Consider the following 14741-nt stretch of genomic DNA (forward strand, 5'->3'; position numbering starts at 1 on the left):
GGCTAAGAAAACCTTCCAAAATGGCACAATGATTTGATCTGTTCTCTAGGCTTAATTAACAAAGGCCGTTTGATGTTAGTGGACACCTGCCAAATACAATGATGTTAGTTCTGATATAATTAATTCTGAGCTGCTCCTGACTAGCTGATTCATAGGATCACTGCTAGACAAAGACATAAAACCATTATGAAAGATTCTTTTAGTTAGGTTATATAAAATTTAAGTTTATGATTCTCCTCACTACAATTTTATCTTTTCCAAACCTACAAAAATTTACTGATCAATAACATGCATGAACTTCTCAAATATTTTAATTTCATGTACACAGAGATACACTTTTTTGTCTACTTTATCTAAAAGGTATACATTTCATTTTATTATCTTTAATTCCCTGACAGTAATATTCCTATTTTTGTTTAAAATCAGACTGTGCAGAAACAGTATTTAGAAATAAAGTGAGTTTAAGAGGGACATTATTACTTTTGATCTTATCTAAGATTATTGTCACATGTATTGATATAAATGGAGGATTGATGTAAGTTTGTATATTTCTGGTAATATAGAAAGTCAAAATATGATCTATGTTATAGTCAGTAATATATCCCCTTAATTATGAATATTAGTACAGATGAAAATATTAAGTAATCTTTACATGGTTTTAAATATGAAAAGATTTTGGTTAAAATGATTATTTTCTAGAAATATTGGTTAATCTTCCAAGTTTTCCATAGCTTTAACTTCTGGCATTATAGTGACTTGCAAGTAATTCACCTTGGAAATACATGGACCATATGGCCATTGACATGGGAAGTATTTATGTGCTAGAAAAAAGTCTCTGCTACGAAAAAACACATTCGGGAAGGATGTCTCATATAGTTTTCTCTTGTACGTAATTATAATAAGAACATAGGGTAACTATATTTTACAAAAGAAGTACAAATAAAACTCTGATAAGGAAATGTAATAAATTAACATCTTAAACCTAATGCACTAACATAAATGTTGCTTGTTGTTCCTGCTAATTGGAGGCATTCTAAAGCTGTTAAATCCCAATGTGTGTCTTTTTCCTGAACTTTCTTTAGAAAACATATCTTACCTCTAATTCTTCTATGCGTTTAATAGATTCTTGGGGAAAGTACTGATTTATATGTACACACCTTAATAGTATAGGTCTTTGGAAGGAAAATAATTATACACATTTAATAAATAAATATTAATGAGTAGCATCAAGTTTAAACATTTTGAAGAAGCAAAATTGTTATAAAACTATGACATTTTAGAGACATTGTGCTTTAGGTTTCCAGTACTTTATAAACCATTTCATTACTATATATCAACAGGCCTATATAAGCAAACTAGAAAAGACTGATTTCCAATAGCAAAAATTATGAGCCCCATTTGAATTCTTTCTCTAAATAGTTTTAGCAATGAGTAAAGGAGTTCTGGTTGTAAATACAACTGTAATAAAATTTTAACTTTTTCTTATTGATGTTTAATGACAGTTGAGAGTAAGATTTGTGCAGGTGCTTGTGTATTAAGTACTTATTTTGTCAATGATATATCTGTGGCACTTACAAATCAGACTCCTTGTTTGAATTTTGTTTTGTTTTGTTTTACTGCCACTGTAATCCTGGCTGTTGCTTTTATTGTTGTTATTATCATTTGTCAATATGCTAGATACATTTTAAAATATGTACCTTATTAGAGCACTAGACATTTTAGTAATAATGTGTTTTTTAGTCTTTTTGGTAACGTTTCATATTTATATTACGGTGAGGTGAAATTGTTTTTTAGCCATTTTATATGTGCTAACCCCTTTCTCTTCAGAGATATTCCCTAAAATTCAGTCAAATATTGATCTCTTCCAATATCATCAGAGTTCAGATGACATGCAGATTTTCTTCTCGCTGCTTATTCATTCTCCATTCTCTGTGAGTTGCCTTCAGATATATGGAGTATACTAGTATTACTACTCTAATATTTCCCATTTCTCAATGGGGCTATAATCTTATTGTAGGGAATTGATAGCTCATATTTGTATTTCCTTGTGGACATTAAATAAGCAATCAAGAAGGAGGGTATAACAACACCACTTTACCAAATATAAGGATGTCTTAAATATAATTTTAAAGAAAAATTTGTGTTCCTACTTTTCTTTCCTCTTTCCACATCTAAATTCTATTGGTTTATGGTCAGCATTAACACGTCTTTTTTTAATGTAGATGATTGCACTAAGGTTTCTGGACGGGTTCTTTTTATCCTCCCGTGTGTTTTCCAGAATCTCACATTTTTCCGTAAAATGTATCTTTGGTTAATTGATGAGGAAAATGCTACAGCACAGAAAAGCTCTTAAATAAAATATATAGAGAAAAACATGAAGTAAGTGAAGATAAAAGAATGTCAGTAGGTTTGAGGTGTCAAGACTGTGAGAGCATTAAATATATATACATACAAATATCTATACCTATCTATCTATCTATAGAGACGGGGAGAGTGGGAGGAAGACAGTAAGGGAGGGAGGGAAGGAGGGAGAAGGGATATGAGAAAACACATATAAATGTTAATAGAACCTTTGTAGCCACAGTATTTGGTATAAAAATCTAAGTGACAGATGATAAAGTATTCCCTGTGTCTCCAAGTGGCACAGACAAAATAAATATGACAGTTTGGAGTCCACTAACGTGTTTTCTTGTAAACATATATTATGATCATTAGGACTATTATGTTTGGGGAATGTATAACTAAATACGTTAATTTCACAGCTTTTTTCTTTTCCTTTGAAGCCTCAGCTTCATTGTGGTTGTTTCAGTAATGACTAAATGATCCTGAGGAAGCAACATCTTTAGGTGAATCCACAATTCCCAAGAAAGTCTGAGTACCGTCACCCCTAAGACACGTATGGGCATAGAGTCTGATATAATAAAAAGATCTTTTAAAGCCCTGGTCCTTATGCTGGATTTTGCCTGTAGACACATTTTGCCTAATACAGTGTTTTTCAGTTAATTTCAACTAATTCAATTTATTTCTGATTGTAAAAAATTAAAAGACTTTACCTAGAAGATTCATTATCAACTTCTGCTGAAAAATCAGAAGCTTGGGCAAGACTGGACCCACATTCCACAAGGCAGCCGTGTCCTGGCTCTGAGCATCACTGACTCCTTCTGGTGGCCCAGGCACTCCCCCGTTGACCCTGGGCCTGCATGGCCTCTGCACTCATCTAAGTCATCTGCCCGGCACCTCTAGGCATTGGTGTTTCGACCACAAGTTTAAAATCTATTAAATTCCCCTCCAGACCACTTCAAAAGAAGAAGATGTTGAAAGCAGAGGAGGAGAACCCTGTTTGTATTATTCCAAGAGACTCACCATCCAGTCGTGTGGCCACTTCCTACTTACTTTGTCCCAAAATAAAATGGACACCCTCTGAGGCTTTGATGTAGCTATTTCATTATTTAGAAGGAGAGGGCTCTGAATAGAACCAAACAGAATTAGAGAATTAAAGGAAGTGTGTGGCACTAAACAAGGATGAAACATTGAGACCTACCAGGAATTTGTTTGAGACAAATTAAAAGCAAAAAAGTAAACAGTTTTAAGTAAGAAAAAGTTAATTGGATTCCCACAATGTTTTCAATCACTGTCACTCAATTTATTATTAGCCTTAGCAGGGAGGAAATACGTAACAAGCAGTTATTATCCTGAGAGCAGCCCTTCAACACTGTCCATGTTTTTAATTCTTGACAGCACTTTGTTTGGCTTGGTTTAAGTCAGAAGTTATAACAAGGTGTTCTTCTTTCCCAGATGTGTGGAAGTTGGGGAAAGAAAAAGGGAATAAAACTAGAGAAAAAGAAGTGACTGCATACATATGCATAGGTGTGTGTATTTTTAGGCTGAGAAAACCTTTCATGATCTGAATATTAGAATCCAATCATAATTTCCCCATCTGTCTGATCATTCTTGGCTTCCATCGCTGCTCCTACCTGTGCTATTGGTATTTTCTTTTTAGAAGTAATGCATTTTCTATTTGTTTAGTTATTTGCCTGATTGTTTTTCTTATTTCCCTCTGTTCTACCTTCTCTTGCTCTTGATCTTTTATCTTCTTTTGTCTCTACCTCTCACCTCTCAATCTGAATGATTGTGTTAGGTCACCCACTGGGCAGGTACTTAAAAAAAAAAAATAGATACTCAGTTCAGAAAGTACATTCCTGGAGGCATCAAATTAATGAGTATCTCAAGGTCTGTGATACAGAAGGAGAGAAAGGAAGATGAATGAAATTAGAAATATGAAGCACTGATTATTGGTGGCCTTAAGCATCAGTCCAAACATGAGTGTGTGCACGTGTACACACACACACACACACACACACACACACACACACACACACACGAGTCACAGGTTAACAGACCAGAGTAATGAAATGATGATTAGGGATTGATTCCAGAAACCATTGTAGACCCCTTTAGATTTTAATCTTTTTTTAAACAAAAGGCATTTTTTTCATCATGCTACAGAGAGATGACTATAGAAAGAAAAGAAAGTAATGCATTTTATATCTCCAAAGACCTTCTTTATGGTGAAAATGATGCTTTAGGTATTGTTTAAGAAATTGATGTCATACATCAGCTACAAGTTATATTATTTGTATATGTTTTTGAATGTTCATGCTTATTTGCCAAAAATACTTTAGATGTTCTTTTCCCCTCTGGAGTGAAGTATTATTCTTGTTTTTTTACAAATATACACGGAATTCTCATGTGAACTTGTGGGAATATGGACATATGTTCAGCTATGGCACTTTGAAACATGCCGCAATATCCGGGGTAATGATCAAAATATTTAATGGCCGCTAAGGCATGGGTACCAACCAATTAGAGTAGACATTGGCTGAGAACAATGTAAGTAAGAGTAGCTGTGCTACTGATGCCCTGAAGTGCATTAGCCTTGTGTATAATGGATAGAGGACTTCGTGGGATTAGTTGCTAACTAGGAGGTTGGGGTTAGTAAAATTTATTCTAATTCAACATTTGGGTAAGATGCTTTCAACTGGATTGATGTCCCATTCTTGATTACATATGATATATAGCTTTTCCAAATTGTCTACTGCATGGATTACATGACTAATACGAGAATTATAGATGACCCCTGTTAACTTCCTATATTTGTGATAATAAGTGTATTCTATACACTTTTCAACTTGTATAGTAATTTAGCTCCTTCTCACTAGGGACAATATTAAATTTATATTGTGTCTAGTGTATTAACTCATATTAAAGTCATTAGAGATTAGAAAGAATTGTTAGTTTTTTAAATTCGCTGTCTCTTTTTTTTTTTTTTTTTTTACATCTTTTTAAAAATGTGGGTTGGTAAGAAAAAAATACTAATGATTCTGCTTGCCTGTAGGTTTTGTTAATGGAGTAGAGGTGGGATTTTATAAACCTAATTGGAAATAATTTTAAAAGTAAACTGTAGCGTTAGAGAATAAGTTCCCACTCAGTTGTAAAAGAACGATAGCTTTTATGTATTTAACAATTGGTGTGATTTAGGCAATATTTATCCCAAGTGCTTTATATAAATCATCACATTTATTACTTACAATGATATTATAAAGTAAATATTATTCTTAAAGTTGAATTCAGAGACTGATATATTCTACATTTGCTAATTCCACATCTTGCATATATATTAAACCACTCAGGGACAAGCACAGTATTTATAACATTGTTCTTGTCCCTTAAAGGAGGAAAACTGGGCTTTATATTGACAGGCTAACTTGGACAATGTAAGGCACCTAGCTCTCCATTAAGCTAATACGTGCAGACACTGAGTGAAAAGTTTAAACAGTTAATGAAAGAACTTCTGAATATTTCTGGTGATGGTGAGCTCACTCCTTTGCCTCCCTGATTTTAGTGCCAGGGCAGCCACTAAACTTCAAGGCAGAACCTGAATCCGAAACAAGTATTTTGCTCTCTTGGACGCCTCCACGTTCAGACACCATCGCCAGCTATGAACTGGTCTACAAAGATGGGGAGCATGGAAAAGAGGTAGGACTGTGCTTTTCGCCTTGTCATCATTCTCTACACCCAAGCACTGCTCTCATTTTGTGTAATTGCCCAAGTTCTGTTAAAAGGTCAGATATCTACAGAGGACCTTGGTGGAAAAGATTTATTCATCAAAAGAGAAGCTTGACCAAAAAAACAGAAAGAGTATTTGGAGACTTGCTGGGGTTAGGACAAAAGAAACAAAAAACAGCTATTGTCTGTATTGGAAATTTCTTTTTTTAATTCTGGTTTCTAAGTTACTTGTGGAAGTATCTGCTTGTAAAAGAATATACTCCTTGAGATTTGGGGATTTCCTTTCTTTGTCTTCTGCATTAAAATGCTTAAGTCACCGTTAACACATGACTAAGTGAGCTCCAAGGCTTTGGGTAGATGAATTTGTCTAAACTGGTTTCAGAGAAAGATGCCCCATAGCAAATGTTTGTTTGTATGCCAATGATTGTTTGATATGAATGTGAAAATACACACACATATATATATATATATATATATATACAGTTTATGTTACACAAATAAAATAACAGACTGTGGAAGGCTAGAAATTGTTAATAGTTACTGAAAAGAGAAATAAAAATCAAAATAACTAACACATACATTAACAGGCACTATAATAATGGTTTCACACATATTAAGTCAATCCTTACAGTAGTGCTTTGAGTCAGCCTCTATTATTAATCTATTTCACATATTATAACAAAATAGAGACACGGAAAAAATTAAATGATTAAATAATTTGCCCAGAGCCTCATACTACTGAATGGTAGAGGTGGAATTTGAATCTAGACAATTTCCAGAATCTATGTTCTTAACCATTAGGATATACCGGCCCTTGGGTATACTTTGAATAGATTATATAAATCAGTATTAAGATACATCTAATATTTTCAGAAAGGGATAGTAATAAATATGTTTCTTTTGTTATCGTAAAACCCATTAAGGGGAACATTAGGACAAAAAAGTTGGTAAAGCTCTATGTGAAAACTCAATCCGCCAAGCCCTTTTGTTGTACCTCTTAGCATCCTTTATCTTAAAAATATCTTCACAAAGCAAAACAGCCCCTAAGTTCTAAAAAAAGAATACCTTTCTTAAACACTCACATACTAAATGAATTGTTACCAATTAACTTGTGGCTCATCATTTTGAATGCTATAATACATTAATATGCTACTGTAAACTTCTATTTTATTACATCTCTTTGAAGTGAGCAGAATCTCCAAAGACCAGGCTGTAAAAGCAATGCTTTTAGATTTAGCTAACAAAGCTGATACAAATTAATCACTCAAAAAGTTCTAGAACTGAAGTGCTGATATAACGTAAAGTACTCGTGTTACAGCTGTTGGTGTTTGTAATAAGACATAAATTAGCATTAAATTATTTTAAATACTTACCATTACCCAACTAAAAAACAAATAAAATAAAAACAGTTAAAGAAACACTATGGATACTTGACTATTGGCATACCCACTCTGCTTTACAATTGTTTATTTAGGAAATTCCTTTTTTTCTTGTTATTTGGTAAATCTAAAATTTCTGACAATTTTGTATTTGCAACAGAACACCCTAGGGGTGTTTTCTCTAGTTTTATATCTGAATTGCCCTTGACTGACTTCTCTTTGTGTGAACAGCAAATGCTATTCAATAAAAAGCCTTATAAGATTATTGATGCCATTACTAGACTACATAATAGCATGCATTTTAAGGTTTACTACAGGCTCATGTTAAATCTGAGATTGACTACCCATAGATAGCTATATCTTTGCTAAAATGCAAAGGCAGATTTCAAGCATAAAAATAAGTTACCACATTCAAGTAAAAAAAACTTATTTCAAAAGCCCTTTATGATGTTAACAGTTATAGAAGAGTTTGTGATTTCTTTTTTCTAGCTGTAGGTTCTATATTCACAAAGAAAGGAAGTGTTAAAATTAATTTGAAATCAACCTAGGGTAACAGTATAGTTTCATATACATTATTCATCTTTCTTCAGTAACTGACATCTGATTTTTATTCCCTCAGGCCTTGGCAATTCCAGATCTCTTTCATAACAACCTCACGTGAACTGTATGCCGGTTTCCATTGTTACTTCCGGCCATATTTTCTTTGCCCCTATTTACGTTGCAGATGGTCACGGGAGATGACCTAGACATCTCTTCAAATGGAATGTTAGGCATAAGCCATTGTCAGGGGCGGGGGTCAGTTTCCATTGTGGGCAGTGTCACCGCAACACACATGACTTAAAGGTTGAATGCATTCATGGGTGGTGGGCCTCTCACTCCCTCTTATCTGATGCATTTGGAAAACTGTCATCGTTAGATAGACCCCTGACTTCCTTTTTTCCAGTTGTCTTATTTGTTGTAGAAACTTGCCTTTTAAACTGGTATCTTCAATATGTACTTCCCCTAGTAGAGTCCTTGATACTCTCACTGTTGATTCTGTTTGTGATATTTTGATGACATTATAACCCTGATTATTATTATTATAACCCTGATTACAGAAATCTGATGTTCTGGGCAATGTGATAAAAATATATGCACCGGGCTTCCTTGGTGGCGCAGTGGTTGAGAGTCTACCTGCCGATGCAGGGGACGCGGGTTCGTGCCCCGGTCCGGGAGGATCCCACATGCTGCAGAGCGGCTGGGTCCGTGAGCCATGGCCTGCGCGTCCGGAGCCTGTGCTCCTGCAACGGGAGAGGCCGTGGCAGTGGGAGGCTCGCACACCGAAAAAAAAAAAAAAAAAAAAAAATATATATATATATGTATATATGCACAAATCTTAACGAAGATGACCAAGGTCCCTTGTTACTTATCCACAGCAACGGATTACCATTGAGCCAGGGACATCTTATAGACTGCAAGGGCTGAGACCAAACAGCTTGTACTACTTCCGTCTGGCTGCACGCTCTCCCCAAGGCCTGGGTGCTTCCACAGCTGAAATATCAGCCAGAACCATGCAGTCAAGTAGGTGTCTCTCTTTGCTTTACTTTCTGCCCTTTTCTTCACTAGGAGGCGTTGCCAGCTTTTATCCCCACCAACAACAAACCTGCTAATTAATATTTAATAGTTGGTAGTCTCTATACTAGCAAGTGTCCAATTTGGGGGATTAGAGCGCCATGACCTTGGTTTTCAGACTGGGTCCAAATGACAGATCCCATTCTCCCACTTCCAAAATCGAAAGACATTCAGAGAAGTTAGGAAACCTACTTGAGAAAAATGGGTAAAGGCGTTGGATCAGGCCCCATTTAATGAATTATAAAGCTGTAAAGCAAAATTCAGATTGAGAACACTGCAAAATAATCAGAGGAGGGCTTAGCAAACTAAAGAGACAGCAAAAGACCAAACTTTTATCTTTTTTAAGCACACAGGTTTTAACTTTGCTGATGACCAAGTCTTCACGTCACGTACTTTTTCCTAGTTTGTTGTTAACTTTGCACGTAGTTCATGTGGAAATTTGGAACATTCACAGAAAATCTGTATTTGTACAAATTTAGGAACAATGGAATAGTCACAAGTATATTTGCAATCCTAAATTGTATTTTGTTTCCTCAGGTTCAAATTCTTTTTGGGACTGTTACTCTAAAGCATAGTTGTGTTTATCACAATGGAGTTCATTGTGTCTAGGGACGATTGTTTTGCATAAAGTATTATATGGCAGGTTGTTTTTGATGGAAAGTTTGGTGGCTTATAATACTATTGTTTGCTCTTTATTAATAAGTTTCTATAATTAGTCTATTAACCATTTACCTTAAATTGAACAGTTTTATGGACTTATTTCCTTAGATTTTAAAAATATTTTACATTTTATATGTGATTTTTAAAATTTTTATGTCATTTTATCTAGTGACATAGATATGTATAAAATGAATACATTGAATTTTATAAAGAGAATGCTCTATTGACCTGATTTTTAGACCTATCAGCAAACATGAAATTTACATTTTTTTAGAAGATGAATTTCCTTTTATATAAGCAAGTCTTCCATCATTTCATTTTCTATAGATACTTGAAATCTTTCAGGGATTTTGATGATAAAATTCATATTTTTCCTCAACACATGATTATTCATATGAAAAGCATTAGGATTCTGTTGCTTAGTCCCTTACTGATGATAGCTTATTCCCATAAAATTTCCTTTTTAAAAACTGAAGCATGTAAATCAATGCAGTATTGTATGTCTCCTTTGAATTCCAGGCAGGCTAATAAGTAATATTGCAGAAGATAATTCTTAAAATCAGACACTTAATTTAAAGAAATGTGACACGCCTTAATATTATATTTTGCATGGTTTACAAACTTGACTGTTTTGCGTACGCACACATATATATTCATACATACATACTTACATACAAAGAGACAGAATGAACTTTTTATAGACACATCAAAAGCTTATCCACTCTTTATTTTATTAAGGTTTCAAGTGGTGCTACATATACTTTCACAGAATAGGAGGTCTGAAGGTAGGAATGTATTGACAACCAAATCAGTTTTTTAATAAGGTTTACAAATGAGTCTTTGCTGTTACATGAACAACTCAATTTATTATGAATGATAATGCATATAAAATAGTTTCATAATTTGAAATATAAGAATCTTTGGTCAGAATCAATAAAAATGATGTTCTTGTGATTTTGCAAACCTTTTACCAAATATATAAGGCTGTTTTACGGGGATTTCCTTTTTGTCTGTACAAGGATCTTTTCATTTTGATTGCCTGTAATGAAGAACACAAGACATGTAAATTAAGAAAGACTGTTGGGGCTTCCCTGGTGGCGCAGTGGTTGAGAGTCCACCTGCCGATGCAGGGGACACGGGTTCCTGCCCCGGTCCGGGAAGATCCCGCATGCCGCGGAGCGGCTGGGCCCGTGAGCCATGGCCGCTGAGCCTGCGCGTCCGGAGCCTGTGCTCTGCAGCGGGAGAGGCCACAACAGTGAGAGGCCCGCGTACCACAAAAAAAAAAAAAAAGAAAGAAAGACTGATGATCGTCTAAATAATCAGATACACCTGACACTACATAATATTAAGGCTCAGAAAGTGTAAAGAAATACCCAAACTACATGTTCAAATACAAAAAATTAGAAATGATTTACTCATTCTACCATATATATTGCCTTATATCAAAAATATATATATGCAAACATATATCATCCCAATTCTTTGTTCTTCTTTAGGAATATATATTATTAACTCTAAAAATAATTTATGATAACAGTCACATTGCTCTTTATTGCTTTTTGTTTTTTCAAATAATGATATGTTTGATTTATTTGATGGAAAATAATTGCTCAGAAGGTGACTAGTTTATTTTAGAATGGGCAGGAAGAAAGTTTATCTTTTAACTCTTATGTAAATCCTACTTTTTATGAATAATTATGTACAAAATGAAAGGAGCTATGTACAAAATGAAAGATAAGTCATATCTTTTCCAGATGGTTCTCAGGAATTTTTTTAAACAGTTCTTTTTAATGGCTATGTTATTGACATTTTGTAAGGGATAGATGATTTTTATTGATTTTACCAAAATTTGCTGGTGGGATCTAATTCTTCACTAGCAATGGTGTCTCAAGAAGAGTTATAATTTTAAAAAAGCTGGAAGCTGACATAGGGTAAGTACAAGTTACAGTCAGAATCAACCAGCCTGACATTACCCTCGGGTAGGTAAATCCTGGACTATTCATTTTCATCCTTTATTGTTCTGCATGCTCACTGTATATAGGCTATGATCAATGTTAGGTTAACACTTGTTGTTAAAACTGGTCAGAAGACTCCGTTTTTCACATAGTCAGAGGGAACCCTTTTGTGTTTGTTGGGCTTTTATTTATCTCCCTTTTTAAAAATTGGAATTGGTAGAAGGGCATCCAACAGTTTTTGCCACTTTTCACAGTTAAGAACCTTTTCACAAATGAATACTATGTAGGAATTGCCCTCATTTTAGAATGCAGTAGTGAAAGCTTGAAATGGCATCTCTTAAACATCCTCAGACTCTCATGTAATAAATCTTGTACTGTTTGCAGCTTTTTTGAAGCTCGATAGTCTGTATAATAGGGCTGGGGAATACTGAGGGATTGTTTTAGAAGAAGAATTTAAATTGCAGGTAGGTAATTTTATTTGAGGCTCTGTTATCTTAAGGTTTCATTTTCACATATTCCCCCCACCCATTATTTAACAATTATTTTTGGTCATTTATTCATTTTTTGGTTTATTCATATTACTAAGCCAAGGTACATAAATTTATCTTTAAAATTTTACTTTAAGTTTCAAAGCCTTATTTTTGTTTTGTTGCCCTATGGTTCATTTATTTATTTTTGCCTTTTCTTTTGTTTTATCATTTTTTTTTTTCCAACCACTCCTGTCCTTTCACTCAAACCCTCCTTTAACTCACTACCAAAATAAGAGCCGTCAGCTCCTCCTCAAGACATTAGTTGCACCAGCCCAAGTTCCACTAGTATTTTGGTAAGTTGGCAACCTCCACCAGTGGAAAAACAGAATGGCATTATTACTGAATACTCCATCAAGTATACCGCAGTGGATGGAGAAGATGACAAACCTCATGAGATTTTGGGAATTCCTTCGGACACTACCAAATACCTTTTGGAACAGCTGGAAAAATGGACTGAGTACCGGATCACTGTGACAGCCCACACAGATGTCGGCCCTGGCCCCGAGAGCTTGTCCGTGTTGATTCGAACCGATGAAGATGGTACGTTGCCTCTGCTACGTCAGTTTGCACCCTTCTGCCACAGTCTTGGTCTGCTGTCTTTTGATAGGCTAACAGTAATGCATTTTTCTCTGCTCATCTTTTTTACCCAGCAACGCTGTAACTTCAGTGGTTTTTGCCGGAGACCTATCTTTGCTACAGCCTGGGCATTTTTTTTTTTTTTTAACTTTTTAAATCGCAACACTGTAATTTGCTTCCTTTTAAAAGAACAGTTTGCTCCTATGACCTTGCAATCCAGGCCCTTCTGTGTACCTCCATCTAAAGTCTTCTGCTTATTTCTTGGTTTTTGTAGTCACTTCTTTTACATTTTGAAGTTAACTTTTCAAAAGTGCCTTATCTTCTTGTTGCCTTTTTGTCTTGCACATTTCAGAGACACTGATGCTCGACATTCAATTTTTGGCATCTGTTGTATGGAATACCTTTGATATGAGAAAAAAAAAGAAGAAAATCCATATAATCAAGAATGTTTTTTATTCGGCTAAAAAGAAACCTTGAAAATACACACACACACACACACACACACACACACAACAATCAACAACCAGTTTTTGTTATTATTTCAATGCTATACTTCTTTGTGCTTTAATGCTTTGAACCTCAAAGCATCTTCCTTGGCTTTTGTACATTTTTTACATGTTTTTCTATTTCTCTGATACTCTTTTTTTTTTTCCATTTTTTTTTTTTTTTTTTTTTTTTGGCATCGGTCATGTTTTTTGATCTTTTCTTAAAAGGTAGAGCAGATTGGTTGAGCATTTTCCTTGGTTGAAAATGTTTGTATTCCACAAAGGAAACATAGTGGGTCTGCCTTTTTTTTTTTTTCTTCTTTTTTTCTTTTTTTTTTTTTGAACCTAAGTAAAGAAAATGCTCTGACTGGGTGGGACAAGTGCCTATAATTTTCTTTTATCCGATGATGTTGTTCCAGTTCCTAGTGGTCCTCCTCGCAAAGTCGAGGTAGAGGCTGTCAACTCAACATCTGTTAAAGTCTCATGGCGCTCACCTGTGCCCAATAAACAGCATGGCCAGATAAGAGGATACCAGGTACATTATGTGAGGATGGAAAATGGTGAACCCAAGGGCCAGCCCATGCTGAAGGATGTCATGCTGGCTGATGCACAGGTAGGCCTCTGAAATTGCATATGTATATTTTTATAGGATACATTTATTTTAATCTGCACCTTAACATGGACCCCATTTTAATTTTTTTGGCATGTTAAAATTCCTATACAAAATTCTAGCTTTTTAAAAAATTGAATTACAGTTGATTTACAGTGTTGTGTTAATTTCTACTGTACAGTGAAGTCATTCAGCCATACACATATATACACTCACTTTTTCTGTTCTTTTCAGTTATGGCTTATGACAGGGTATTGAATATAGTTCTCTGTGCTATACAGTAGGACCTTGTTGTTTATCCATTCTCTGTATAATGGTTTGCATCTGCTAATCCCAAACTCCCACTCTATCCTTCCCCCACTGCACCTCCCCCTTGGCAACTACAAGTGTGTTCTCTATGTCTGTAGTCTGTTTCGTAGATAAGTTCACAAAATTTTAGCTTTCAAAACACATGATCCATATTTACCTCAATCAGAGTTGACTTCAAGTGAGGAAGTGAATTGAAATGACACATCTGATTAAAAACATGTAACTGTTTTCTTAAAATACAGATGTACGGCTCTACAGCTATATCTAAGTTTGCCTTTCTGACTTCAAAAAAATTGGTTGACTTAATTAAATCAAAGGGAAGAATTTCAAACAGCAATTTTACTGATAAATCTACTTTCTGCTGTGCTAAAAGTATTTGGAACTAAGCTGATCTAATTTCTAAATGTATGATTTCTGCCACTGAAGAATAGACATTCTTATTCAGGGAAAGGTATCCAGATAGTATTTTATTTAGTATTTCTTTGCCAAATTACATATCTAATGAAAATAATTGTTTCATTTCCCAGAAAATGAAGATAATGACAGTGATAAAAATTAGA

General features: G+C 34.7%; 1 protein-coding gene across 10 annotated transcripts in view; it reads left to right on the forward strand.

The window, feature by feature from the left end:
• PTPRD (protein tyrosine phosphatase receptor type D) overlaps positions 1-14741 on the forward strand; it is a 2000866-nt gene that overhangs the window by 1812369 nt on the left and 173756 nt on the right. For all 10 annotated transcript variants that reach the window (XM_029201877.1, XM_029201881.1, XM_029201880.1 and 7 more), the window contains 4 exons: positions 5903-6036; positions 8861-9005; positions 12436-12741; positions 13682-13875. In XM_029201877.1, the coding sequence (XP_029057710.1) occupies positions 5903-6036; positions 8861-9005; positions 12436-12741; positions 13682-13875 (779 nt within the window). The remainder of the gene's footprint in view (positions 1-5902; positions 6037-8860; positions 9006-12435; positions 12742-13681; positions 13876-14741) is intronic.

This window comes from Monodon monoceros, unplaced genomic scaffold (assembly GCF_005190385.1).
Source record: "Monodon monoceros isolate NGI ecotype Baffin Bay Population unplaced genomic scaffold, NGI_Narwhal_1 Super_Scaffold_5, whole genome shotgun sequence".
In the NCBI taxonomy this organism is placed as follows: Eukaryota; Metazoa; Chordata; class Mammalia; order Artiodactyla; family Monodontidae; genus Monodon; species Monodon monoceros.